This window comes from Vespa velutina, chromosome 4 (assembly GCF_912470025.1).
Source record: "Vespa velutina chromosome 4, iVesVel2.1, whole genome shotgun sequence".
Lineage (NCBI taxonomy): Eukaryota > Metazoa > Arthropoda > Insecta > Hymenoptera > Vespidae > Vespa > Vespa velutina.
In genome coordinates, this window is record NC_062191.1 from 10,234,104 (window position 1) to 10,261,415 (window position 27,312).

The 27,312-nt window shown below is 31.6% G+C and overlaps 5 protein-coding genes across 14 annotated transcripts in view; 2 read left to right on the forward strand and 3 right to left on the reverse strand.

Moving 5' to 3' along the window:
- Nucleotides 1-848: 848 nt before the first annotated feature.
- Nucleotides 849-2,276, forward strand: LOC124948619 (60S ribosomal protein L44). The gene is made up of 4 exons (XM_047492474.1): nt 849-996; nt 1,398-1,571; nt 1,749-1,865; nt 1,955-2,276. The coding sequence occupies exons 1-4, from the start codon at nt 994-996 to the stop codon at nt 1,973-1,975; spliced, it is 315 nt and encodes a 104-aa protein (XP_047348430.1). The 5' UTR covers nt 849-993; the 3' UTR covers nt 1,976-2,276.
- Nucleotides 1,560-3,181, reverse strand: LOC124948617 (WASH complex subunit 3). Its single transcript, XM_047492472.1, has 4 exons — nt 3,014-3,181; nt 2,739-2,903; nt 2,376-2,650; nt 1,560-2,189 (listed from the first exon to the last, which is right to left on the reverse strand). Exons 1-4 carry the CDS (start codon nt 3,062-3,064, stop codon nt 2,117-2,119), a joined length of 564 nt encoding a protein of 187 aa, XP_047348428.1. The 5' UTR covers nt 3,065-3,181; the 3' UTR covers nt 1,560-2,116.
- A 576-nt stretch (nt 3,182-3,757) lies between these two features.
- Nucleotides 3,758-5,117, reverse strand: LOC124948616 (sentrin-specific protease 8-like). The gene has a single exon (XM_047492470.1). It carries the CDS (start codon nt 4,683-4,685, stop codon nt 4,032-4,034), a length of 654 nt encoding a protein of 217 aa, XP_047348426.1. The 5' UTR covers nt 4,686-5,117; the 3' UTR covers nt 3,758-4,031.
- A 1,253-nt stretch (nt 5,118-6,370) lies between these two features.
- On the forward strand, nt 6,371-11,954 carry LOC124948612 (protein spaetzle 4). Of its 2 annotated transcripts, none has more exons than XM_047492463.1 (6): nt 6,371-6,860; nt 7,698-7,891; nt 8,218-8,373; nt 8,462-9,286; nt 9,367-9,489; nt 9,600-11,954. In XM_047492463.1, the coding sequence occupies exons 1-6, from the start codon at nt 6,747-6,749 to the stop codon at nt 9,844-9,846; spliced, it is 1,659 nt and encodes a 552-aa protein (XP_047348419.1). In that variant the 5' UTR covers nt 6,371-6,746; the 3' UTR covers nt 9,847-11,954. The 2 variants fall into 2 exon arrangements, with proteins under 2 accessions (XP_047348419.1, XP_047348420.1); XM_047492464.1 differs by lacking the exon at nt 6,371-6,860 and adding an exon at nt 6,869-7,284 and having other exon boundaries at nt 9,600-10,394.
- Nucleotides 11,955-16,390: 4,436 nt separating this feature from the next.
- The window catches only part of LOC124948941 (disks large homolog 5), an 11,896-nt gene continuing 974 nt past the window's right edge, over nt 16,391-27,312 (reverse strand). Inside the window, exons 1-13 of one of the 9 annotated variants that reach the window (XM_047493294.1) lie at nt 27,053-27,312; nt 26,151-26,432; nt 25,617-25,634; nt 25,158-25,305; nt 24,650-24,995; nt 24,157-24,576; nt 22,983-24,062; nt 20,944-22,891; nt 19,720-20,689; nt 19,408-19,649; nt 19,086-19,315; nt 18,749-18,968; nt 16,391-17,751 (exon numbers count right to left, since the gene is read on the reverse strand). The exon at nt 27,053-27,312 is cut by the window's right edge and continues 664 nt beyond it. In XM_047493294.1, coding sequence (XP_047349250.1) covers nt 17,645-17,751; nt 18,749-18,968; nt 19,086-19,315; nt 19,408-19,649; nt 19,720-20,689; nt 20,944-22,891; nt 22,983-24,062; nt 24,157-24,576; nt 24,650-24,995; nt 25,158-25,305; nt 25,617-25,634; nt 26,151-26,268 — 5,847 coding nt within the window. In that variant the 5' untranslated portion in view covers nt 26,269-26,432; nt 27,053-27,312 and the 3' untranslated portion in view covers nt 16,391-17,644. Of the gene's footprint in view, nt 17,752-18,748; nt 18,969-19,085; nt 19,316-19,403; nt 19,650-19,719; nt 20,690-20,943; nt 22,892-22,982; nt 24,063-24,156; nt 24,577-24,649; nt 24,996-25,157; nt 25,306-25,582; nt 25,635-26,150 lie in introns of those variants that run through there. The other 8 variants (XM_047493296.1, XM_047493295.1, XM_047493297.1 and 5 more) reach the window with 8 other exon arrangements.

The window sequence follows — 27,312 nt, forward strand, 5'->3', positions numbered from 1 at the left end:
GGCTTTGTCACTCGATTCAAATAAGCTCTGGCGCTGCGATCCGTACGCGGCGATTTTGGACACCCCGTCTTTCGTTAAAATCGATAAATATTGCCCTGTTCAAAAGGAAGTGTCTCAACCTACCTTAGAAAACAGATATAATCATAATGATAGAATGAAAGATACATTTTTCTAATTTACTAATAAACACGTATCGACGCGAAAGCGACGATGCACTTTAGAGAACGCGCTCCCGATTATTCTATAGATAGATGATTTTGTAGAGAGAGAGAGACAGAGAGAATAGCATGTCTTTCTAGTTACGCAGACGCACACCTGCCATCTTAAAATTTGAGGTTGGAAAAGACGCGTTACAATATTGTTGCAACTAAAATATTTTTCATCGTTTATAACTATCTAGATTTGTAAATCATAACAATTAAAAATTTTTAAAATTTGATTTCTCATCGAATAAATATCAATTTAATCTTCTTTTTAATAAATAAATTGACAAAACTATTACTTGTTTTGAGAAGAAACAAACAGCTGACTTTAATATGAGAACATAGTTAACTTCACGAAGTTGCGTGAATTATTCTAAATTTGCAATAAGCCTACGCGTCTATCGGCCGTATTATATAATCGTAAAATCATACATCTATTTCCGTATAGTTTATTACTTTTTTATTGAAAAAAATATCTTATATTCTTTATGATGTATACTTTAATATAAAGTTGATTTTATCGATTAAATGTCGCATTTGGATTTCCGTCATTGAAGCTATCTTCGTATTATTTATTTATAAAATATTCAGCATTTAGTTTATCTATTGTAATTTTATACAAAATATCTTAATTTTGTATTCTAGACATGTTATAAATATAATGGAAACAAATTTAAAAGACACATTTTGACAACATTTTATACAACGCAAGTAATAGACGCATGCGCACGTATCTCTCTGACTTGACTTCCGTTTTATACTACCTTCCTTTTCTTCATAAACGTTCAAGATGGTAGGTGAAGTTTACATTTTATGGTGTTTTCTAAATCCATTATTAAATTTTTAATCCTGAGTTTATATAGTTTATAAAAAACAGTGCAATTAAAGAAATAATATTTACTATAATTTTGAATATACATTTTATATTTCTTCGTCAAAATAACATTGTTGTCAATGATGAACATAACCTTTAAAATACATGAATGTTCAAGCTTCTCCTTCTTTTATAATCAAATAATAATGTATAGTCAACAAAATTTTGCAAATAATATCAATAAAAAACTCTTTAGACTTTTTGGTTTAAGTTGTCCTTGGTATTAATATTACGAAAATGCATATTCGACACTATCAAATTTTTCTATTTAGAACTATAACTTTATGTGAACATTGAAATGTGATCCATTTCATTTACAGGTAAACGTACCGAAGCAAAGACGTACTTTTTGCAAGAAATGCAAAGTACACAAACCACATAAGGTGACACAATATAAAAAGAGCAAAGAAAGACATGCGTCACAAGGTAGAAGACGTTATGACCGTAAACAACAAGGTTTCGGTGGTCAAACAAAACCTATATTCAGAAAGAAGGTATGTTTATTTTATAGATTATGTTATATGTACATAATAAAGAAAATATTTGATATTATAAAACAAATATATAATCTGTAATTGTATTTAAAATATCTTCGTACATACTATCATTGCTACATATTATCAATCAATACAAAGATTTGTGTTACAATAGTATTTCTTTTTCATCGATAGGCTAAAACTACCAAGAAAATAGTGTTAAGAATGGAATGTACAGAGTGTAAGTACAGAAAACAAATTCCTCTTAAAAGATGCAAGCACTTCGAATTAGGTGGTGACAAGAAACGTAAGGTAAATACATTACAACAATTTTTACATACCTAAATTCTATAAAGTACTAATCTTTAAAGTACTAATCTTTAATATATTATTATTTTCAGGGACAAATGATTCAGTTCTAAATGATTTATTTTACGCTATGTTCTGTAAATTTAATAAGAAATAAAATAAATCTGAATTTTTATATTTGTTTATTTTATTAAGAGTGATTTTTTTGATATAACAAATATGTTAACGAAAGTATGTTTATAACATTCAATGAGTTAGTCACCTTGACTCGCAGTTGTATTTGCCACATTCGATTTGCCTTTAGAAGAAGATATATGTTGTGGCTCGCTGTTATGGTTAAAAGATAAAAATGCTGTTATTGTTGATTAAAAATGCAGAATAGAAAATTACAATAAATGCAATGAATATTCGCAATATAAAATTTATCCTATAAATAGAATCATGCATCTTTACAATTTCAAAATGTAATGAAATAATAATTTATTATGATTACTAATAAAAGTAAAGACTTACTCCAAAACAGTCGGGTCCAGTCCTTCTTGTTGTACTTGTAATTTGACTGCTTCTTTTTGTGCACCAAAATGAATCATTCTAAAATATTTATCATAACGAGGATCTCTTTCAACTTGCTGTATAGAAGATTCATTGCTACTAGATTTGTTTTCCTCTACGTTATCTGGTTCATCTATTTTTGAGACTTCTACATTCTCAGATTTAACTTCATTGTTTTCTTTGATGTTATCATTTTGAATATCTGTGCTTGGTTGCAAGTCTGGTATCGAAGATAACTGATAAAGACGATACATGATGTTAATTAATAAATAGGTTTAATATTTAATAGAAATAAAAAGTCTTGTTAATTTTTTTAATACATACCCGAGATTCAAGAATTGCTAGAGATGCTTCTACTCTTTGAAGTTTATTTTCAAATTCAAATAATTTCTCTTCGCATGATAGTGCAAATTTATTAAGAAAAGTTACAGTATGTATAATAAAATGATTAATAAAAGAAATTGTTCTTTTTTGATTTATCGGTGGAACCTTTGAAGGAAAAATAACACTTAAATTATCATTAAAACTAAAGTAAAGATAATATTAATTTCAAGTTATACGTTACATGCAAAGAAAAATGAATGTTTAAATATTTCCACCTTTGTATAATCAATAGTAGGCTCGATAATAGGCATTTTATAATCATTCATCCTGTATATAAAAGTAATTTTATATAAATTCTGTGAAAGCAATAAGTGTCAAATTGAGAATCATATTTCCATAGATCATTAGTTACTGGTTGGTTAACTTCATCCATTTTCTTAACTTCGTGTCGACATCTATTAAGATATTTCAGTACTTACGATTACATGTTGAATATACTCTTAAAATAAATAAAATGCTATATTTTAAAATTATACGTAAAAGAAAGTTATCAGAAAATATAAAAAAATGTCAATATAATTTTTTTATAAGAGGATGAATCATTTAACAAAAGTTTCGATTTCTCTTTTATCTAATAACATAAAGTATCAGAAGATAATTACAGAGGTATTTCGACTGTTGGAAAATAAGCTTGATCTATTGTACAGTACAGTAAATAATTTCTTTAAAAATTATCCAGTAAACTCTAAGTCTATGTAGTTAGACTCAAATGGCACTTTCTTTTCCAAATTTATGATAATTTATGGTTCTTAAAAGTTTTACTAATAGAAAATGTCTTTATTTAAAATTCTGGTTTTAATTTATAAGAAAGATTATATGAGCTTTAAAATAGTTCTATTATCCTCGATGCCGTTAGTAACATACCGTTAATTCTAAAGAAAACCGGGTTGAATAGAAAAATGTATTGAAATAAGCAGGTATACGATGACTACCGTATCTTTTGAAACAAATCTTTTCTCAAATTTTATTTTCTATTATCTTCTTACGAATATTATCCTAAACCATAAATACAAACTTATAATGTTTCTATTAAGAATAATAAATGTAATAGTACAATATAAGTATAGATAAATTAACATATTTTTTATCAAAAAAATTTGTAATTTTTATAACAGTACATACATCAATATTTTTTTATAGAATGTTATATAATTTCTTATATATATATTACATTTAAATGGAAGAATATAATTATTTATAGATGTATATATTAAATTTAACATATTTGTGATTTTATTTTTTCTTTGCTTCATCAATCAAACACAATAATTCTCTCCGTTTAGACTTAACATAGGAATTAACAGTATTTAATTTACAATCTCTTATTTTACCATTTTCTAAAGCATGACGAGAAATTATATCCGTAAAACATAAAACATATAATCCACAATCATATCCATTATCTTGTTGCGGACATTCCACTTCAATGAATTTTTTCTCATTTTTACAATGAAAATACAACATGAGGTTATTGGTAAAGATTGAAGCTACCGATCCATTGGTACCTTGATAAGAATCAAAATGAAAATAAGTTTCTTCTGGCTTAGAATATACTAATAAACTCCAATGCGATCCACCAGGAACATCTTTTCTATTCATATTATTTAATGGGAAAAAAATAAATTTTTTAATAGGAGCTTCGATGGGTTTTAAAAATATATCGTACTGCGACGGATCTGTCATTTTCAATAATTGAGTTAATTCCGGACTAATATAAAGTATTTCATTTTTATTTGGGATATTTAGATGATTATCTAAATACTCAAGGTAAAATCCAATAATAACATCATTGAGCCAATGTTGACCTTTCAGTAAATCTACATCAGAATTGCGAAGTAGACAATCTTGATAGCTCAGTACTATTTCGTTTGGATTTTTATTTGCCATGTTATAAGTAATAACACAATTTAATTCATTGCCACTGATCACGTTAGTAAACAAGCTATCCTTTAAGGTTATGTTTTAAATTAGACATCCATATATGATATCTTAATATTCTGATAGAAATTTTTCATATGAAATTGTTAATTGTAGAAATAATATAATAACAATGTATTTGTAATACATAAATGATTTATAACGTAATTTATAAGAATTTTTTGTTATTATTATTATTCAGTTTGACTCACTTGCTATTACATAGCATACAACAAGAAATCTAATCATTACCAACGATCGACCATGGTCACAAAAAATTAAAAAAGTATATTCGTCGAATAAATATCAATAATAAATGTTATCTTTGAATGTTTGTTGAACAATCATATAATTGAATAATTTTCATAAATTTTCTTTATCTTAATGATAATACGGAACATAGTTTTGTACAAAACAATGTAGTTCCCAACTTTATCTTTCGAAGTTAAAAAATTTTTAAAGACCGACATATTATGTTTCTAACTATGTCCAATATTATCAAAATTTTATCAAACAAATTTTCAATTTTATGCAAATGAACATGTTTCTATAAATTCCACGTTGAGAAACACTGCTTTAAGTAATGGACAAGGCTAAGTTCAAAGTCATATGCTTTTGTTTATCATAAAAAGGAAAACTTCTTTCTTATCAAACGATATATAATACGTATAATATGAAAAAATTAAATAAGTTCACTTAAATTTGGCGACAAATATATTAAAATTCATAAAAATATGAATTTTGAAGGTACAAATTATGTTGTCAACGATTTATAATAGACACGCTCTATTAGGTATGAATTAGATGGCAAAGGATCATTACTATAAGGTTGACTGTTTTCAACGCATCATTGGATAACATTGATATCTTTCTAACGGAACACTGTGTAATATTATTTAAAGATGTATCTTTGTAAAGGAAAAGGTAAAGGAAAGTCAATCAAAAATATTAATGCAATAATGCAAAATATGATTGTTTAAATATATTAATTAAAATTAAATTAAAGATTAACTTTAAAGATTTTTTTTTGAAGAAAATAAATAAAAAAAAGGTTGAATTTTTAATATCAAATGAAAAACATTATCAGTTTATAAAAATTTCTTTTCATTTTCCAATAAGTTCTCGAAGATGTTTATCAATGTTCAAAGATTAATCGAGAGAGAAGAAATTGATAGAGGGGATGATGTCGTAGTTCTAGACTTTAATGAGGGTTTAGCCTGGGTCTGTCAAGGTCCCCCTTTGTACAAAAGCGAGGAAATTCAGTGAAAGAAGCATCAGTGACAGTGCTTTCGAGGTTAGTGGAACATACGAGCTGTCTCGTTGTAAGACATAAGTCGCTTTTACGAGTGACTACGTTGTCTTTTTCTAACTCTATAAACACATTACAGGTACAGTAACGTAATACCATCGTTAGTTACCTGGAGATATTAAAAAAAGATATTTATATTTTTTCTCCATTCAAGGTAATAAAATTTTACGTTTAGATCGTTAGAAAAGTTCTAAAGAAATTAAAACATTGAAAGGTGAATAGATTTAGGTATGTTCCTTTGCAGATGTTTTTGGTAAATAAGAAGGAGAGAGAGAGAGAGAGAGAGAGAGAGAGAGAGAGAGAGAGAGAGAGAGAGAGAAAGAAAGAAAGAAAGAAAGAAAGAAAAAGAGAGGTGTTGTGAAAGGTCGAGATCTTTTATTAATAATAAATGGAAAGAAAAAGAAATGAAATTAAGATAAGAAAAAAAGGTCAACGTAGGATAAGGAAGAAGCGAAGAAAAAAAAAATTTTGTGTTCGCCGGAAGTCCAAGTCCCATCATAGTTTGTTGCTACGTCACTGTTAGGCCCCCGTGACACACATCAATGGTAGCGAAACTAACGGTACAAGCGACGATGACCTACTCCTCGTCTTGCTCGACTCTCCTCCCTTTTCTTCTTCTTCTTCTTCTTTAAATACCTCTTTCTCTCTCTCTCTCTCTCTCTCTCTCTCTCTCTCTCTCTCTCTCTCTCTCTCTCTCTCTCTCTCTTTCACAAGGAGGATTCATGAGTACAGAAGAGTCGATCCGATCCTCGTCCTCGAGAGGGGCGATCTTTTTCCAAGTGAACGTTCACGTTGCATGGGCGGTGGGTGACGAGAGAACGAGGAGGAGACTCGAGGTAGGCGAAGAGAGAGGCCAGTAATGAAAGCATCCTCTTTGCACGCGGAGGTGCTGTCATGTAGCCACGAGCCCCTCTACCCTTCGCGAGTACTCCGCGCGAATACTCTTCGAGCTTTCTTCTCTAACATATACACCTTTTTATTTTATTTTCTTCGTCAAAGTGCCAATAAACTGTCAGTGAAACCTATAGACGACAGTGGCCATAAGCGGGACCGCGACGTTGATTGTGTCGGGGCCCTCGCTCGTAAAGAAAGAAAAAAAGAAAAAAAGAAAAAAACAAAAAACAAAACAAAAAGAAAAACGAAAACAAAAAAAATAGAAAATAAAAAAAAAAACAATAAAAATAAAAAAAATAAAACGTCCAAAACGACGTGCCCCAAACTAAACGAGTTATGAAATTAATCGCGTTTCTTCTTCTTCAGGTGAGTTCATTAACATGAGTCTAAGTTTAAGAGCAAACCTTTTTTTTTTCCTTGAATCTCCTTTTTTTTACGTCTTTTTTCATCTTCCCCTTTTTTCTTTTTGTTTTTCTTTTTCAAGTCATTACATTAACTGTAATGCATCAACTTCCGCCCTATTATCTTTAACTCGCTTTACGAAAACCGGTCGGTCAATATTCATCGATTGAACTCTTGATCGAGTCGAGATTTCGGACTCGATTTGCGATCCCGCTTGCACGTGGTAATGACAACACGAAGCCTGTAGCATTAACGGGATCGTGCTAACTAGTCAGTGATATGTTAATCTGATCGACAACCAACATTCGATTACTATTCATCATTTATTTGATATATTATATACGTCACGCACACGCATATATACGACGTAATTACAGGTGATCAGAGTGCAGCTAGTGAGATGTCAAGGAAATGGTGGTGGTGGTCCAAGTACTTTCGGATACGACGCATCATCAGCGTGCAGCAAACCATATTCGCGTGCCGGACGTACAATTGCATTCGCAATCGTTAATCTTCCATGTGACTTTCGCCGGCAGAGCTGGTGCACAATCGCTGGTAGCTCCTATCCCTGGTACTTTATTTTCTTTATCTTTTTATTATACCCCATATGTATGTATCCCTCTTTGAAAATATCGATATAGCTCTTGATACAACATACTTTTTCTTTTCATTTACCAAATCAAGCTATTCAAAGTTTCTATTCCATTGACATAGATAGATCGAAGAAAGTGTTTCGCAAGCGTACGTCAAAACATATTTTTCATCTATTGAATTTGATATGAGTAGAACATGATCCGACTACGTAATTCTATTATGCTTTAGTTCGATATATTATTAGAACACATATATACAAATGTGAATGATTCGTTTATGTTCATTCGATTATTTCGATCGTAGGCACGCCGTACGTCGTTTTGTACAAGAAAATCAAGGTCTGATGAGACGTATGTATGGCGATGAAAAATATATAAACGTTTTGAAGGCAGAATTTGAGAAAAACGACATAGAATTAAAGTATGATGATTACTATCATCATTTTTCCGATGACTCTAGGTAAGTACCATGATATAAAATGTCTGAAAAATTTACAAAAAAGATTTACTGATTTCTCTAACATATTTATTTTGCTGATAAATCATAGGGGATATCAATACGAGGACGAGTTTGATTCGATAGAAGACGAAGAGAGGATTCTAAGAGTCGATGACGAAGAATATGGGGGTCGTAGTTTCACTAGTAGATCCTTTAACGATCCTACAACTAAGAGATTTGGTAAATTTCCAAAATTGAACGAATACACCAGATTGAGAGCGACCGACGATTCCTCTACTAGTACAACAACAATGGTAACTTCTTCAGCGACGAGTACAACAACGTCATCGACTACGATAGTGTCTTCCATGGGATCTTCGACTACGCCGGTAACCTCGACTATGGTTGCCTCAACAACAGCTTCATCATCTAGCGTTGATGTTACTACAAAAGAGATCGATAGTACACAATCCTCGGCTTCAACGACACTTAAAAGAGTGGACAACGAAGTCGAAGCGAAGAACGAAACAGTTATACACACGCAGATTGTTCGCGAGCAGAATTTAAGCATCAACGAGATATCCGGACAAGTTGATAGAATAGATGAGAAGATTGATGAAAAAGTTGAAGACAAGTTAGAAGAGCCAACGGAACAAACGGAAGTACCAGAATTGGACATCGAGGATGATTCGAATATTGAGAGTTTGGATGCGCCAACTTCGTCAACAGTTTTCACTAAAGATTCCTTCGACGTAGGCAAAGAAACGACTATTCACGAGACCTTTGTCAGTGACGATCAACAGAAATTCAGACCGCGTCCAGAATATAGACCGTCGACGAGACCAGCAACGGTAAATATGGAAGGTCAGCTTTATCAAGACGTTGCCGCGAAGGATCAACAACAGGAACAACCTGTTTTGAAACTCCGTGGAGTGTGAGTATTTGCATGAACGTGGATTCATGTAAAATAATTTTAACTTAACTTAATGTAATAGATTCATTTGTGGTATATAGAAATGCCTGTCCTGTAAAAGAAGAAGTGGTAGCACCATTTTGGGCTAATAATACTAGAGGCGAGGTACTTGCTCTGCTTAATCTTTATCCTTTTGAACAATACGTCCATTGGGAGAAGTGCACGTAAGTAGCAATAATATCAAACGTTATTTCATTTTCTCTGTTACATTTCACTCTTGAATCTTTACAAAAGATTTGAATTAATCAAGCCTTTTTTAATTTTTTTACGCCAGACACGAAAACAAGCAGATGTACTGTAGGGATGGATGCAGATGTGAACAGCAGTATAGACTTCATAGACTCTTAGCTTATGATCCCAATAACGAGTGTCGTGGCATATTCAGCGATTGGTTCAAGTTTCCAAGTTGTTGTGTTTGTCGCTGTTACGACTTGCCTCTTGAATTTCGGGTTACGTCGCGATCGCCTCGCACTCAAAAACAAAGGCTCAGGGTCCAGCCACCTCGTTCTAGATTCTCCTAATATTAGATGACAGAAAATATGCATAGTGAATCACCGAAAAAGGTACACAACGAAATTTAGGTACTGTATATTGTTTCACTTCAAGACCAATTATTACAACAAATTAAACGTAAAAGACTGTTTTAATAAGAAAAATAAGAAAAAGTGAAGCAATTTGTTTTGTTAGTTCAATTGATGACGCACCTTGTATATATATATATATATATATATATATATATATATATATAATAATACACACACATAATATACCTATAAATGCACAAGATTTCCGTATACGTTAGCAGCGTTCTTGTATAAAAACTTATTTATTTGCGCACGCAAATAACGAAGGTAATTTATTTAACGAAGAAGATTTATTTATACTCTCGATAGAGATAAATAAGATAATGGTTTATTATTAACTAATTTGTTATTATTAACTATTAACGCGATTATTTAATCATAATTAATACCAAAATAAGTACAATCGTACAATACGATCGTTTGACAAAAAATATTAATATATATATATATATTATATACACATATATATATACATAATACATAATTATATATATAATAATATAATATATATTATATACATACATATATATACATAATACATTAATATATATATATACATATATACATACATACAAATATTCTATTCCATAACAAATGTCTTACATATAATATTTGTTATGTAGTTTAAAAAAAAAAGAAGTATAAGGCTCGTGAGTAAAATGATTTAAACAGCATACATCTCTCGTTACTTTCATTTATTAATAATTTGCGTTTGAACGATTTTATATACATTTATAGATACACGCAACACGCGTATTTTGCTTGCACGCGATTCGCTGACTTAATTATCTATGATTATATAATATAAGTATATATATATATAATAACAACAGCCAATACAGAAATTTTACTCGTAATTACTTGAAAAGATATAATCAATTGTTATTTATCAAGCCTTTTAACGAGTATAATAACGCATTCAAAAAAAATTGCTTAACTTAACGCATGATTTACTCACAACTCTGTTTGCAATAGTCTTTCTTTTTTTTTTTTCATTATTTTATTTAGTTTCCGTGTAACAAACGTGATAATTTTTTAGCAAACGGACTCGATTCCAAAAATTTTATTTGATAGTTTAAAAAAATTACGCTTGCCATAATTAACTTTATGCAAAAATAAAAAAAAGAAATTACAACTGTACGATTACACGACGAAAGAAACTTTTGAAATAATAAAGAACGATGAGCATTCACGTTCTTTCAAACGTATGACTTTATTTACGCCAAAATAGCGCAATAGTGATATCAAATAATTACTTTACATTGATCAATGTTACATATGCATACACACAGGTGTATATATTTTCTATAAATATATATATTTATCCGCGTGCATATGATATGATATAATAATAATATTAATATTAATAATAATAATAATAATAATAAAAATAATAATATTAATAATAATATATAATAATAATAACATGAGACGTTAAAGTCGTTAATATCACGTCGTAATACATGTATGTACATATTATATTGTTTATATATAAATATATACATACATATATCCAATATACGCATGTATGTATAAAGAAGCTGTGTATATATAAATAGAAATACAATTATAAATATAGATTAAAATATATTTGGTATCAAAACCATTGCAGGGAAAATATTTGAAGGAAGAAAACTTAATATATATATATATACATATACATATACATATACATATACATATACATATACATATATATATATATATTGTAAATCGCTTTGCATTATTCTCGCAATAGTATGTAAGATAACATAAGTGGATATGTTTTTTAATTAACAAAATGTTTATAATAAAATCAAGCGGATAAATAAAGTGAACCTTTCCGTTAATGAATTATACGTTGTAAAAAATATTTACGTTTCATTGTAGGTTAATAAGTTTCCCTTATATCGCATTCTCAACCTGTTTTTTTTTTTCTTATTAATATTCATTAAACGTTCATCTGATCGAAAAATAAAATATATAAAGGTATTTTTCTTTCTCGACTTTTCTTATGAAGTGTAGTACGCATCAAGTAACGGTTAGGTACTATATATATATATATATATATATATATGTATATACACATATATGTACATATATATATACACATATATACATATATATATATATACATACATATATACATATAACTGAATTAGCTTCGACGCAGAACATTGAATAAAAGAAGTCGGCGCATAAATAAGTAATATATCTACTTAATTGTGTAAGAAGATAAAATGCTTATTGATATAAATCTCGATTTATGTATACAAAGGATAAAGGAATATTTTCATTTTATTATTTTCAAAGGATACGAATAATGTTGTGCACTCAAGATCATTGAAACTAAAAACGATAAGGATTTACGACGCTTAATTACAAAAATGTGTTTCAACTTTGTTCTCTTATGATTGTACGTATCACTATGATTTTCAACGATTTTTTTTAGTTTTCATTTTTTTATTTTTTTTTTTTTTTTAATATTATCTTTTTGCTTCAATATATCAGGCAGGACTTTATTGCGGAGGTTTCGTATTAAAAGATACGTTATTCGTCTGTTCTTTTTCTTTTCTTTTCTTTTTTTTGTTTTTTTTTAAGAATGACGAAGTATCTGACGAAGTATCTGACAGGCAGTATAATACGTGTGTGTTGTGTTTATATATGTTATGTGTGTGTTATGGCAGGAAGAAAAAAATATAGGAAAATAATAATTGGCTATTAAAAGAAAAATAATAAAACAAGAAAGTCTTAAAAACAAATCATTTTACGTTCAGACAATTTCCTTGCTTATTTATGACTTTTTAAAAATATATTCCTTTAAATAATGATATAATAATATATCGAATACAAAATGTGATGAAAGAATATAAAAGGCCCTTTTGACATCCTGATATTAGGAACAATGGATATCGGGATAAGTGGGCGATATAAATATAAAAAGGTATAAACGATAATAATCACAATAATCGACGGAGTTCACAATATCTCATCTTAATTATTTATCCAAATACTGTTAATTAAAACTCCATTGGTTTAGTTTTAATTGCGGCACGCATATTTCCGTTTATAATTTTCTCAATAACAAAGTCATTTATCATCGTTCGATGATAAAAATATTGCACTAAGTTAAATTGCAAAGTTTTTTCATTCTTTTTTCTTTCTAATAACAAATGGTTCGATTTAAATAATTCGCTATAAGTTCGTGTTCGCGCTAAGAGACCACTCTATAGATTATTATCACTAATTAGTAATAATACATCTCGTAGTATCAAACCTCGTGAAAATTGTAACAAATTCAAATCTCTCGGTGCATCGCCAGGAAGGCATCGATCATCATTTATTACCCGTTACTTTTGCCTGCAAAAGTTATTTACGTATTTATATTATTATTACACCGCATATTACAATTAAGGAACGCGCGCGGTCTAATAAAGGTAATAAAAAAGATATAAAATTAAAAAGAAGAAATTTTTTTTAGAAAATGCAAACTCTTTCACGGGCCGATTTATACCTCTTAAACAGAAACATATAGCTATTGTTCCTGATCATTTGAAAACTTTTTTTTTTATACCAATACTATTATGTAAATTTAATCAATTGGAAGACTTGGAAGAGATATAACGCGAAGAAAAGATAAAGGAAATAAAAATTTGTCAAATTGATCACAGATGATAATTTTTGGAGGGAGTTTGATACGCGAAGGATGGAAAAGGTAAAAAAGGGAATAATGGAAAGGAAATAGATATACACATGATCGCTAAAAAATTTAACATAGAAGATAGAAGAATACTATCGAAGACTAGTCGTGATCTACATTCGAAATAACACATATTCGCAATAACGACGTATGTCGTATTAATCGCATCATTATTCGAACGAGACCGCCGTTTTTTCCGCTTCTCCGCTACATAATATATCACCATCAACGCTTCAATGATTATTAATTATTAGTATCGTCTTATTATTGCATACGTGAATTCTGAGTGCACCCGGCTTATGCACCAATTATATCTTAAACGTAAAATTCTAATTACTATGTTTGAGATCCAAGTGAACAAAGTTTACGGTAAACAGAGACTCCTGTGCTTTAATACAATTTTCCGATGAAAATAAATTATACCAATTTACTCATAAATATTTTGAATAATTTCTGATATGTATGGTATATATATATATATACATACATCATATATATATATATATATATATACACACACACATACTGCTTTACAAGTTATCTCTGTTCACTTGTTCTTTTGATTGCAATCAATCATGCTGAGAATGAGACGAGTAAGTTCAATTCTCTTTTGTAAATGTACGCACTTGTGTGTATGTGTCGAACAATTTTACATATAAAATGTGTGCTTTAAGTGCGAAAATATCAAAAATGTGTTATTAAATACACGACATCTATATATACTTATCTATATATAAGTATTGCCGAAAATATGCATTTATTATAATATACTATATATGTACGTATATAAATATTCGTATATATATATATACGAATATATATATATATATATGTATGTATTATATAATACATACATATTATATATATATAATACATACATATATATATATATATATTTATATATATATATATGTATATATTGATATTTATATATACGTATAGAATTGTTAAGTTGATATGTCGTCGAAATAGTAATCTTATACATATCACAGTACTGTGATCGAGAATAATCATAATCACACGTTACCCTTCTTTTTCTTCTTTGATACTATTTTGCGCTTCGCTTAGCCCTCGATTCATTTCTTTTTTTTCTTTCCCTATGTCGAAAAATAAGAAAAATGTAATTTTTTTTTAGCGAGGCACATATTTGAGCAAAACTTGAAACCGAAGTTAAATACGAGGGAAAGCAAGCCTTTTTTGTTGACTTCATATAACAATTAAAATATTAACACTTTAACATCCACCGTCTCGTAAAAATTTATTCGCTTGGCGCCGGCAGCGCTAATTCGGATTACTTAGCTTGTTGCACAAGTACTTATAAAAACAAAAAACTTGTTGGCGTATGTAACTTATTGTTATCTAAACAAAACACCAACAGAATCCAAAAGATACTAAAGTGCTGTTGCCGGCCACTGAACGATACTATGCACATACTGTGGTGTCGCCGGACGTCATAGTGTTAATGAAAATTTTTTTTATAAAGTTCAGAGAAAAAATATAATCGAAGTAAAATAATTGAAAGAGCCGTTGTTTTCCCTAAAAAAATATCTTTTATGCAAATGGACTTAAATTTAACTTTTAGATTGTCCGTGTTTATGAAAAGTCTTTCAGTTACAAAAAGTATATAATTGTAACTTTCCTTTCGAGAGGATACTTGGCCCCTAATTATTTTATGTTCCAAGTCAGTTTTATATAGCGGAATTATGTACTGATCATTTCGGTGTTGTATCAAAAAGTATATCTAACTCTGTGTGTTAAGTTTGCTGGCTCTATAATAAGAATAAATGTAATTATTATTCTCTTATCAATTAGTTTAAAATATTCTTTTAATTTTTGGTCTCGTTTGTAACTTATGCCTAAATATTGTCTCGTCAAAAAACTAAATTTCACGTAAATCAATATTTGTCTGTGTTTATTTTCTTTCTTTTTTTAAATTTTGTATATTATATACGATTTGTATGTTAATTATTTCAAACGATATTCCTGTTGAAATTATATATATATATATATATATATAATATATATATATATATATATAATATAATATATATATATATATATATATTATATTATATATATATATATATATATTATATATATATATATATATTCTTCGATTTCAAGAAGGTTCGAGCCGCTCAAAATATGTCATAGAAAAATAATTTCTTTTCAGTAGTCTTTGTCAATGAAAATCGATTCGGCAGCCCGTCGATAGCAATAACAAACAATCATTAATTTTTTAAGAAATGCTAGCTTCTATCGCGAAGTAGTTATGGGTACACATAGATGTTAGTGTTTTTAAATAATCGATCATCATACATACATAATCATATGATAGATACATTGAGTGTATCATTAAATTCAAAATGGACGAAAGTTGTATCTATATCCAGAATATTTGAATTGATTGACATTAATTGTTTTTTCTTTGTTTCTTTTTTTTTAAATTAAAATAGTAAATAATAAATATAAATTAATTAATAATACCTTTTGATTGCATTTTTAAATTAGACGTATACGATCAAAGAACATTTTTGTACCAATTTCATCTGGATTTAGATACTTCAGTACACTGCACATAAAGTATATTTAAATAATTATCACTTGCATTTATAATTAATCTTTCGTCTTAAGCTCGTTAAAAATATCATAATAATACGAACTTTATACGATAACTCACATTTTAAAGATGAAATACCGATAAAACTATAATATAATAATTGATTATTTTAGAATTGTATTAAAACTCTAAAATATAACTATAAACTATCAATTAAAACTCTTCCGAAATAAAAAATAAATTTTAGAAAAATAAAATGTCTTTTCGTCCAATAAGAATAATACACGATTTAAAAATTTATAACATTTTGACAATTTAACGATTACGTTTAAATAATTCTTTAATTTTTGCAATTATTTAAAAAGTGACGAAGGAGTTTTAATATGCTGTTCATTTCTATAACCAATGCCTATTGTTCCCTACGAGTTATTTACAATTCGATAGCAGGAACTGAGTATCGTTTCAATTCCATTTACTCTGTTTTTACTACTATCAATTCCTTGCTTTAACAATTTACAACTTTGAACTCTTCAAACCAACTCAGTAACAACACGTACTTAACAACATGTATGTAAATAATAAACTAATAAAGATATGTGTGTATGTGTACACATATAAATATTATTTAAAATATAATCTAATACTACTTTTCGTTTATTAACTAATACTTAATAAGAAAATATTATGTAATCTTGTTTAGATAAATTATATACAAATAAGTATCTCTTTCTCAATATAAAATAAATCATGTTGTTTGTACAGCCTTACCATGAACTATAAAAGTTCATTTTTCAATCAATCTTCCCTATTCCAGATATTAAAATTGGTTTGAAGAGTTTATAACAAAGGGTGCAAGCACGACAGCAGTTGATTTTTTAACTAAACGATTGTGTGTCTGATCGATATTCATCCATCAGCGGGCCACGATACGACGGATATTAAATTTCGCCTATCAATGGTCTGATAAGATTTCAAAAATATAATTTCTAATGAATCCTTTCAATACAATTTCTAATCAATCATTTCAATGCATCTTTAAATCGATCTTTCCAATATATTTTTAAATCAACCAGAACTCAAAGGTAATGAATTAAAAAAAAAAAATGTCCCATCATATAATTTCATTATTTTTATAACTTCTATTAAAAAGTAATATGCACAGTTATAATTTATGTACATATAAAACTGTGCGTGATGTTATTATGAGATCATTTTTTTTGTATTCCGTATGTGAAAGTAAACGGAAAGAACATATAAATAAATTATGATACTTTTTCCATTGTCAATGTAATATTAATGCATGGAACACAAACATGGGACCGATAAGAGAAAATCTTTGAGAACGAGTTTCAAAAAATATGTATGTATCTTTTTTGATAAAGGACCAAAAATAAAAATGTTTGAAGGCATAATTTTTTAAGCATGCACGACGTAAGGGCCCCCTGGTGGAATTATATTGACTTCCACTGTGGTTTACGGGGACCCCCCCTCTGATGTCAGGGAAGTCCTCGTGGAACCCAAAGTGCCTTACTTTGTTCATCATCGACGGCTCCCTTGACTTGTGTGCATATATAGGCAACGTTCACCCCTGCTGGAATGACAGCTGAAATTTTTCATAATCAATTATAATAGATATTCATTTTATATAAATATGTTTCTGTGCTATATTTTAATTCTTTCGCTCCGAAAGACGTAGATAGTGGCACCCGAATGTTTTCTATGACCTACCAATCAGGTACGAAGAGGTTATATATACGACCTTGAAAAGTGAATGGTACCGCAAAAAAGCGTATATATATATAAGCCATATTATAATGAAATTTTACACTTTTTAGATAAGATATTATTGTCATACATTTGGTAACACTGAATTTTTTGGACAGTTGATTATCATGAAATAATTGAAGCATTTTTGGACAATAATATGCTCTTGATTTATTGTCTGTATCAATATTTAACCAGAACAAAATTGTTGTTAGTAAAATATCATCGAAAACTTTTCAAAGAAATAATACGGATATATAGGAAAAATAACGATAAGTTGAACAATAACTAATTCTAAATCTTTAAGAGATACCAACAATATAAAATGACCTATTGAAAGTGGTGTACATGAAAATGAAAATACAGCATACAATGGCGTATTTTTTATCTCATTACATGTAAATCATTCAGCAATAGTAAAAGGCGGAAGTTAAGTTATTTCTAGCGTGTGTTGAAATCTTCCGTACAAAAATGGATTATTTGTTTAATTTTTTTTTATTTTATTTTATATTTTTATTATTTTATCATTCTATAATTAAATATATCATATGCAGGTTATAAAAAAAAAATAAGAACATTAAAATAAATTATTATTTTTATTATTATTTTAAAAAATAATTTGAATATATATATATATATATACACATATATAGTATATATACATTTATATATACTATATATAAACTTCATAATAAAATTTGGAGAATAGAAAATGCTATCATGCGTGGTAACCAATTCATATGTCGATGTACCTCAGTGTCCACAGCGATCATATTTTCTCATAAACGCATCGGAGCGAAAGGGTTTATATGTCGTGTGTACAAATATTCACTTACCAGAAATAAAATGCCTATATTCAGCTTCTAACTTAAGCGCTTGCTCGTACATTTCTTTAGCAGCCTTAGCGCTGACTTTATCGCTAGGATACCTTGAGTCTTTTACCTCCTTTATTTGCTTAGTACTTTTAAATTTGATCAATAAGACTATTGGATAGATCTGATGTCTATGAAGTCGTTCAATAGAGGCGATTGATATATCCAAGATACAATGTGTGCTCTATTGTATTAAAATAATTTTTATTAAATATAAATATATATATATATATGTATATACACATACATACATATAGATATGTTTAATAGGCTCGTAAAAATGTTTAATACGTTTAATTACCTTCTCGCAAATATCTTTGACAGCTTGAACAGTAGTACATTCGAAATAACTTCCTTTCTTCCTGTAGTCTACGTAAAGGGAATCTCTTAAGCCTTGTTCGAGTGTCGCTTGAGAACAATGCATAGCTTCTGCAAGACATCTTGTGAATTGTCCAGGAAATTCTTGTAATAATTTTGTCACAACGCATTCGCTCAGAGGACCAATTATCAGTACAGGTCTCAAAGCTGGATCTACAAGGGTGATTACGTAATACATTAATTGTATTTAATATTTGGAATGTTTTTTTTTTTTTTTATTATTATAACGACAGAAACATACTCACAATCGAGTCTTTCGACACGCTGATAACTAGCTGGAAGGCTTTCCTCGTTCAATGTTCCACTGTCGCTATACCAGCCCATATTTACTCCAGTAATATGAGATAATTCTTTACTATCTCTACTGGACGAACGTTGATGTTTCTTTCGCCGGAAGAAGCTCCTACGTGCACTCGTTGTACCACGTCTACCAGCATCCGTTTCTATATCTCCTAAGGACCGACGCAAGAGTAATTCTTCTTCGACTCTAAAAAAATACAAATACATATTACTACATCGTGTAAATATTGTCATTAGCTAATTATAGTTTTACCTACTTGAATTTGCTTGGGATTATACCACAAGTTTGTCGCCTTCCAGTTTGATCGACCAACCAAGCTCTCCAATGACCAGGTGTACCATTAAACATAGTATTATCCACATACAAAATATCATCTTTGTTGAAATGAAGTTGCAGACTATCTCCCACTTCACCGACTCGATCAAACATCGCCTTAATGTAAAAACTATCACCAGGTTTATCCTTGACTTCGTTATATCGCTGTGGTAAATATTGAGCTATTAAGGTCACTTTATCCGCTGGTCTTGCTAATTCGAGTGCGGCTTGTTCAGCGGTTGCTTGTTTCAGATCTACACCATTATATTCCAAAATTCTATCACCAGTACGTAAGCCAGCTTCTTCTGCCAAACAGCCAGGCTGCACGGAATGAACGAATATACCAACGCCGTTGCCTCCCACGAGCGATATACCTAAGTTAGAACACTTCCTAGTTTCAATGAATAAATATCTTGGTTCACCTGGAGTTGGACTTTTACGATTTTGTTCTTCTTGCGTCGGGCTCCTTACGGTTGCATTTTGTCTCTGCAATGTTGTCGCAGCCTGATTAAGTTGTGCACGTGTTAGTGTGCTGCCAGTTACGCGTAAAGTGTCAAGAGTTGCAGAATTGCGCATATTGTCGAGAGTAGCCGAACTACGTAATTCAGGTTTTCTTATATTGATATCCAAAGATGCTGAATTTCTGATTTCACGTTCTCTTTCTTGCGTAGACCTAACTTCCAACGAAGCAGAATTTCTGATATCTCGTTCTGCACGTTTTACACTCAATAAAGTAGTAGTAGTGGTAGTAGTGTCACGTTCAGGTTCGGTATTTTCCAAAGGTTCGATCGTCGTTTTCCTTGGAACTTCTGGACTGTTACATGGTGTAGGTGAGCCACTTCTGGTGCCACCTTCTCCACCACCAGCTTCCGAAGAACTAGAGGATGCTGATCCTTCAAGTTCGTTGTACTCTTATATAAAGGAAAAAGAAACAAAAAAAAAAGAAAAAAAGTAAGATTATAATGAGGGTGCTGTTGTAAAAAATATTCAAATATGCACTAGAAAATCATGTTACAATAGCAATATAGGAAGAGAATTTTATCATTTTTATTTTAAGAAACATGCGACATCAATAAAGTGCGTATACCGTACATAGATATACGAAGGAAAGCTACCGATCTTTGTCCGATAAAATACTTAGTGCCTGGACTAAGACAACACTTACTGTCTGGACTGTACTGCACCAACATCGTTATGGAATTACCACACTGGCGTAAAACGTTGGCAGCTAGTTGATAAGTAGCACTCCTCATATTAATTCCACATACTTCTAATAGTTGATCACCGATTTGAAGACCAACTTGAGACGCCAAGCTATGTTCACTGACGGTGGAAACGAAAACTCCTCCACTTTCCAAACAAGAAATTTGTATGCCTAATGGCTCAACCGATTTGTCTATATGAACTCTACGTAGTTCACCAGGAGCTGGTCGAGGTTGGGAATAACAATAATCTGGCATACTCGATCTCTTGCTATTGCTGCCTCCCCTGATGGTTCCTCCGGTATTACTACCATTACCCGTTCCAGGACTGAGAACCTCCACGTGAAAAGTTGGCATTGGACTGCCTCTCTCTGAAGTTCTTTCTATACTTCCAGTCGAAAGTTTGCCAACACTGTTTTTTGATGTAACACTAGGATTGGACGGTATACGAAAACGTTGATTTTCTTTTTTTCTTGGAAATGTACCACCTTCGTATCCATGAGTATATGCTGGCACATCGTATGCCATGCCGACCGGTGGAGCACGAGGTTTGTGGTAATGCAAATCTACGGAGGGTGTGTGCAAATGACCAAAACCCGTTTGCGGGCCCGGACTATACGGAGGTTCGAAACAGTAGGATCGTGCATCGGGAAGTCCTATAGACTCTCCGGATTGTGCAGACGGCAATGACGGTGGTGATGGATATCTTGAGGGTAAAGAGTTCTGCTGGTGTGGATGCGGATGCAAATGCGTGTAGGGGGGAAAAGAGAAATTACCAGCTAGTTGTTGTCTAGGTCCACTAGTGGACGAAGTTGATGACCCAATTCCCGAATAGAGTTGAGAGTGCGCTCTATTATGTTGCAACGTTTCTACCTGGCTATCGTTACTCATAGCGTACTTCTGTGCTTTCTTTTTAGCGAAGTAATCCATATCTCGACCAATATTTCCAGATTTTACAGAGACATCGATACTTGTCTCGGATGGCGCCAAAGTCGAGCTAAGCCTGTTATCGGTATTCTCTATCTCGATCGTCACTTTCTTATCTATCGTAATATCCTTGAATTGTACTGCTGGCGTGAAGGACTTCTGACCAAAGAGTTGTCCCGATTTGCTGAAATTTGGTAATGGTGTTTCTACGGCTTTGTATACAGTATGCCGATTACTGACATTAGAGAAATTAGCTAGGGGTATAGGATTGGAAATACGATTATAGTTGTAACTATCATACTTTGGCGGATGATTTAGAAGTACGCTCAGTGGTAGCCTTTCCTTCGTTTTACGTGGATGTAATATCGTACCGGTACCATTTTGTATTAGTGGCCCACCTCTAGCCTTGGGCCATGTACCACCATTTTTCTCCATTTTCTCTGTCCCACGACGTTTACTTCGTTTGAGTACACCATTAGTTGTTTTCTTGTGATAACTCTCTATAACCGAATCAAGTTCCGCTATTGCATCCTGTTCCTGTTCGAATGTATTTGGACTTGAATTGGGATGTCTCTTCTTCTTATCATCCCGATCCTTACTAGGTTTTCGGCCTCTCACGAAATCGATCTTTTCTCTTATATTATCCCAAGCATTACTTATCCCACTTGGCTTTTCCCCGCTAACAGATTTCGAAACTTTATAAACACTTCTGTCTCCGAAGTTCGAGCCAATATATCTTCTATCAGAGTCGTCCGACGTTGTTTTCAACATAAATCTTTCATGTTCGGTTTGCGAACAACTATTTACCATCTTTTGCTTTTCCGATGCAAAACTGCCACTGATTGGCATCGTTTCCGAACTGGTAGCAGAAGATAAAGGAATTCCTTTAAGCGTAGTGATCGTTAATACATCCGTTGTATTGTCGTTTAAGATAGTCATTGCCTCATGCGCCGAATTTATTCCTTCCATTGGTTTGCTATTGATCTGAAAAAAATATCAAATCACGATGTTGCATGTCTCTTAATATATATTTAATAAATATGAAAGAAAAAGAGAAAGAGAAAATATAACTTACATTCAAGACTCTGTCGCCAACAGCCAAATTTCCATCTTTAGCAGCTGAGCTACCAGGTGATATTTTTGATATGTATATACCAAGCTCTAAAGCAATTCCATGTGGGATAGAGCCGACAGGTAGCTGTATAGTCCTCAACGATCTTCTACTTAATCTTCGTCTTCTTATAGTCAACGTGGTCGGACTTACGGCACAAGAACGTAGCGTTTCTAATATCATTCTTGAAGATACCGAGGCACAATCAACGTTGTTCACACGTATGATGCAATCGTTTACTCTCAATTTGCCGTCAGCCGTACTTCCTTGTGTAACTTGTGCTACATAAACACCCGTATCATTAGGGTAATATGGATTATCACGCCCCCCCACTAACATTATCCCCAGATCACGATCAGTATCCACGAGTCTGCTCAAATCCATATGGATAGTAAGTACTTCCCACTCGTTAGGTTCCGCATCGATAGTGTTGTCGTGACCATGCGCAAGACCTTGCCCAAAGACACTTGCTCTCAATGCGTCGCCAGACTCTAGCTTCTCCTTTAAATCTTTCAACTCTCTCGAAGCCTCGTTTCGTTGTTTTTTTATATCATCAGAATCACGCAAAGCACCTGCCAATTCCGAAACAGCACGATCACGTTCCTTCCTTAATCTATCGCATAAAGTTCTTATACTTTCTCTCTCCAGTACTATTTTATCTCTCTCGCTAAATGCCCAATCTCTTCTTCGTTTGGATACTTCTGCTTCTTGTATTGCTTCTTCGAGTTCGGCTTGCAATGTTTCTACAGATTTTCTAAGCTTGTCTAATTCTAAATTGGCTTGATCTATATTGTCCATACGTTCTTTCTCTCTCTTAGCATCTCCATTATTTGTTTCACGTTCGGCTTCTTTATTTGCATTGTCTCGTTCTCGATTATAAGAATGCAACTCCAAACGATTCTTGTAATCTCTGTTCGCACCTTCGGAATAATCACCGAACTTTTGACGTAATTCATTACATTGCTTTAAAGACTCGTCTCTGTCTTGAAGAGCAGATGATATTTCTCTCCTTAATGTTTCTATCTGATAGGACAGCGTCTTTTTCTGATAAAAAATAGGAAAAAATATATTTATATATAATATGTATGATATATTAAATTTATTAAATAAAAATACTTATTTAAAGTATATTGCTTACTTCGTCAACAAGTTGTTTATTTTGATTTTCTAAATGTGTGATTTTAGTAAAAGATTGGGTCAGATCATCGCCAAGTTTCTCCATCTCCTTGTGTACGGTATCTCTTTCACCCATAATTAAACTATATTCTTGTAATGCTGCATTCCTTTCTTCCGTAAGCCGCTTAATATCTTTGCTTGTTTTCATACGTAACACCATGGCTTGATTAATTTCCTTTACTGCTTCTTCATGTTGCTGCTGCATTTTAGCAAGGGCTTCTCTATATTCATTCCTCTCCCTCAACGCGATGTCCCACTGCCTTATGGCAGCGGTACATTGTTGTTTCAATCCATTACGCTCACGTACGGCAGTGTTACGTTCTTGGAGAATTTCATCATATTGTTTCTTCAATCTTGCAGCTTCTTCTTGCGATAATTCCAACTAATTTCAATGTAAACATTTTATTTGATATAATATATCATTATCATTAAAATAATACAAATATTTTCATTACCTTGTTAACAACAGAGGAATGAGATGCTATTAAATCATCATATCGCTTTCTAAGCGAGTCATATTCGTCCTTGATGGCTTCATATCTTCTAAGCGCAGATAAATAATGCTGATTCATATCTCCATTGTTGCTGTCAGAAACAAGAGCTTCTTGATTTTGACATCTCAATTCCGACACTTCTTTCTGTAATGCTTGCACTTCTCTGTCCAGTCTTTGTTTGTCATTTACCAGATCTCCATACTTTCCACGGAGAGCAGAGCTTTCTTGGGACGTCGCTTCTAACTGATTCATGACTGCTATATGTTGTCCACGATAATACTCCAATTCTTTCATAGTATGTTCACACCTGCAAAAAGATATTCATTTAATACTTGTTCCAGTTATGACATGACACAATCATTACTATTAACATATATAATATAAAAATTGGTAAGCATGCTCGTAATTAAGCATGCAGACTTAATAACTTAAAGCAAGGACAAAATAATAAAACAAAATTAAGACAAACCGTCTAACAGTATCGGAGTGCTTATGCCTAAGTAACTTAAGCTGATGCATTGCTTTATCACACTGAGCTTGTAAGCCCTCATAATCGGTACGACATTCAGTACTCCCAACAGGATTTCCAACGCTCCCGTAGCCTCCATTGTCCCTTTCTGCATGTTACGTGGAAAGTATATTCCAAACAACAAACACAACACAATGGATATGGGATAATAAAATATGATAAAAAAAGAAGACATGCTTATATGTTAACATATAAACAAAGAAAGACACATATTTTGAACGTGAAAACAAAAAGTATTTATTTTGGGTATGCAAATACTAAGAATTTTTTGTAAATTATTTAAATATAATCTTAGACATCTACTTAACAAAACTGATTATTTTTAAAGCATACTTTTATCAAACATTAGAATAAAGAAAACTTACAGAAAAAATTAAATCTTGTCAATGTGCTTCTTACCCATATTTATTGCTCCATCTAGAAAAAAAAAAGAAATATAGATATTACTATTTTTATATAAAATATGATTATTAAATAAAAATAATATCTTATATAATATTGGAAGAAAAGTCTACCAAGATAATAATATTAATACGTAATACCTTAATTAATAGAGGCAAAGATACGAACCAACGATTACTTGTTCCACTAGACGAAACATTATAATCAAAAGTCTCACTAGCTTTCACCAGAAAAGAAACTCTAGGTCACGCATATAAGCATCATGATTCATCACTTTTTTGCAAATGAAAAATTATGAACAATCTCCCAAACTTTTTAGAAACAATATAAAAATTGTTTTAATTCTAATAAGAATATTGCCCTAATTTTTTAATTATTATAGATTATTCTAATTTTAGTACATGTATTACTTATCAATAAGATTATACTATAAAGATACATGTGTTTTGATATTATAAAGATCAAGATAAAGAGATCATTATGTTTCTTCACGCTAGAACAATTAATAATAAATGAAGAAAGAAAACTCACCACTACCTCCAGCGCTACCTAAGGATGATGCACCAGAAGCCATGCTCTCGTTCCACCAAGTCTTTACAAATATTTTTCTAGCAAGGTACGTGCTAGGTATCGCCTGGAAAGTACCCATATACTGTACTTCACGGAAGAGTGAACCCTTTGTGAATTACTAAGAAGTAGCCTTCGGTATGACATTAGAGCTACTATATAAACGTAGTCGCGCGCATCAGGGGGATGCAACATTGCACCTGCCACACATCTATACTGTCTGGTGCTCCAATACAAACGCACATACTGGAGTATATCGAAATTTATCATGCATGTCACTTTTTCCACGCGACGAACAGAAGACACGATGTTAATACGTGCATGTGATATATGTGGTGTGTGTTATGTTTTGTATGTATGTAGGTATGTGTTCGTCAGCGCGCGCGCGAGCACGCCTGTGTTGCGTTGCGTGCGCGCGCGCGTTTGTACGTGTCTGTATGTGTGCGAGGAACAACGAGAGAGGACGTATGTTTTCTGAATGGACGTAATAAATTAATCTACGTCTTGCTGATGTGTCCCGAGGTTAGCGCGTATTGTTTCTTTTCAACGATGCTCACGAAATTATCGATATTTTAGGTGAGTTTGTGCGCGAACGTGTAAAGACGTATAATGGAGGTAGCTTTAATATCGCCATGAAAGAAATTAAAAATTCTTTTGTTAGATTAGTGGTAGGGGAGGGGGTGGTGGGAACGAATAGACCAAACGGTCTCGAAAAGGTGATTTCAATGATACATGCCATGAATCTATGGCGATAATGTCCAAAGGAAACTCCGTTTTTGTTTTACACGAGACTTTGAAAGGGTCAATCGTACTGTACATTCCGAGAACAAATAACACGCCGATTTTCGTAATAATTGATCGCTCACCTGCTGCACTAACGAGCCTGACAATTAACCATTTTCGTCTACCACTTCAGCCAATTTCGTATTGTCGGTAATAAACATACTTCACGGACTATGTAGTTTAGAGGGCAGTGTCGGGCGTGGCGCTGCTGTGAAATAAAAGGATTACTCCGTCGGTCGTTTAGGATAGCTCATTTTACGCAACTTTTTTTATGCGTATCATTCGTATACTTTCCTTATTTATCTCTTCTTATGTTTCTTCTATCCAATGACAAATTTGTATT

What these genes read in the sequence shown, in the direction of transcription:
- LOC124948619 (XM_047492474.1), top strand. An exon ending in AACCTATATTCAGAAAGAAG is followed by an intron (nt 1,572 to 1,748) that starts GTATGTTTATTT and finishes TTTCATCGATAG; the next exon opens with GCTAAAACTACCAAGAAAAT. An exon ending in GTGGTGACAAGAAACGTAAG is followed by an intron (nt 1,866 to 1,954) that starts GTAAATACATTA and finishes TATTATTTTCAG; the next exon opens with GGACAAATGATTCAGTTCTA.
- LOC124948617 (XM_047492472.1), bottom strand. Translation starts at nt 3,064, where the DNA reads ATGAATGATTATAAAATGCCTATTATCGAGCCTACTATTGATTATACA. An exon ending in CTACTATTGATTATACAAAG is followed by an intron (nt 2,904 to 3,013) that starts GTGGAAATATTT and finishes TTTCCTTCAAAG; the next exon opens with GTTCCACCGATAAATCAAAA. An exon ending in CTGGACCCGACTGTTTTGGA is followed by an intron (nt 2,190 to 2,375) that starts GTAAGTCTTTAC and finishes TAACCATAACAG; the next exon opens with CGAGCCACAACATATATCTT.
- LOC124948616 (XM_047492470.1), bottom strand. Translation starts at nt 4,685, where the DNA reads ATGGCAAATAAAAATCCAAACGAAATAGTACTGAGCTATCAAGATTGT.
- LOC124948612 (XM_047492463.1), top strand. Translation starts at nt 6,747, where the DNA reads ATGAGTACAGAAGAGTCGATCCGATCCTCGTCCTCGAGAGGGGCGATC. An exon ending in GAACGAGGAGGAGACTCGAG is followed by an intron (nt 6,861 to 7,697) that starts GTAGGCGAAGAG and finishes ACGTAATTACAG; the next exon opens with GTGATCAGAGTGCAGCTAGT. An exon ending in GCTGGTAGCTCCTATCCCTG is followed by an intron (nt 7,892 to 8,217) that starts GTACTTTATTTT and finishes TTTCGATCGTAG; the next exon opens with GCACGCCGTACGTCGTTTTG.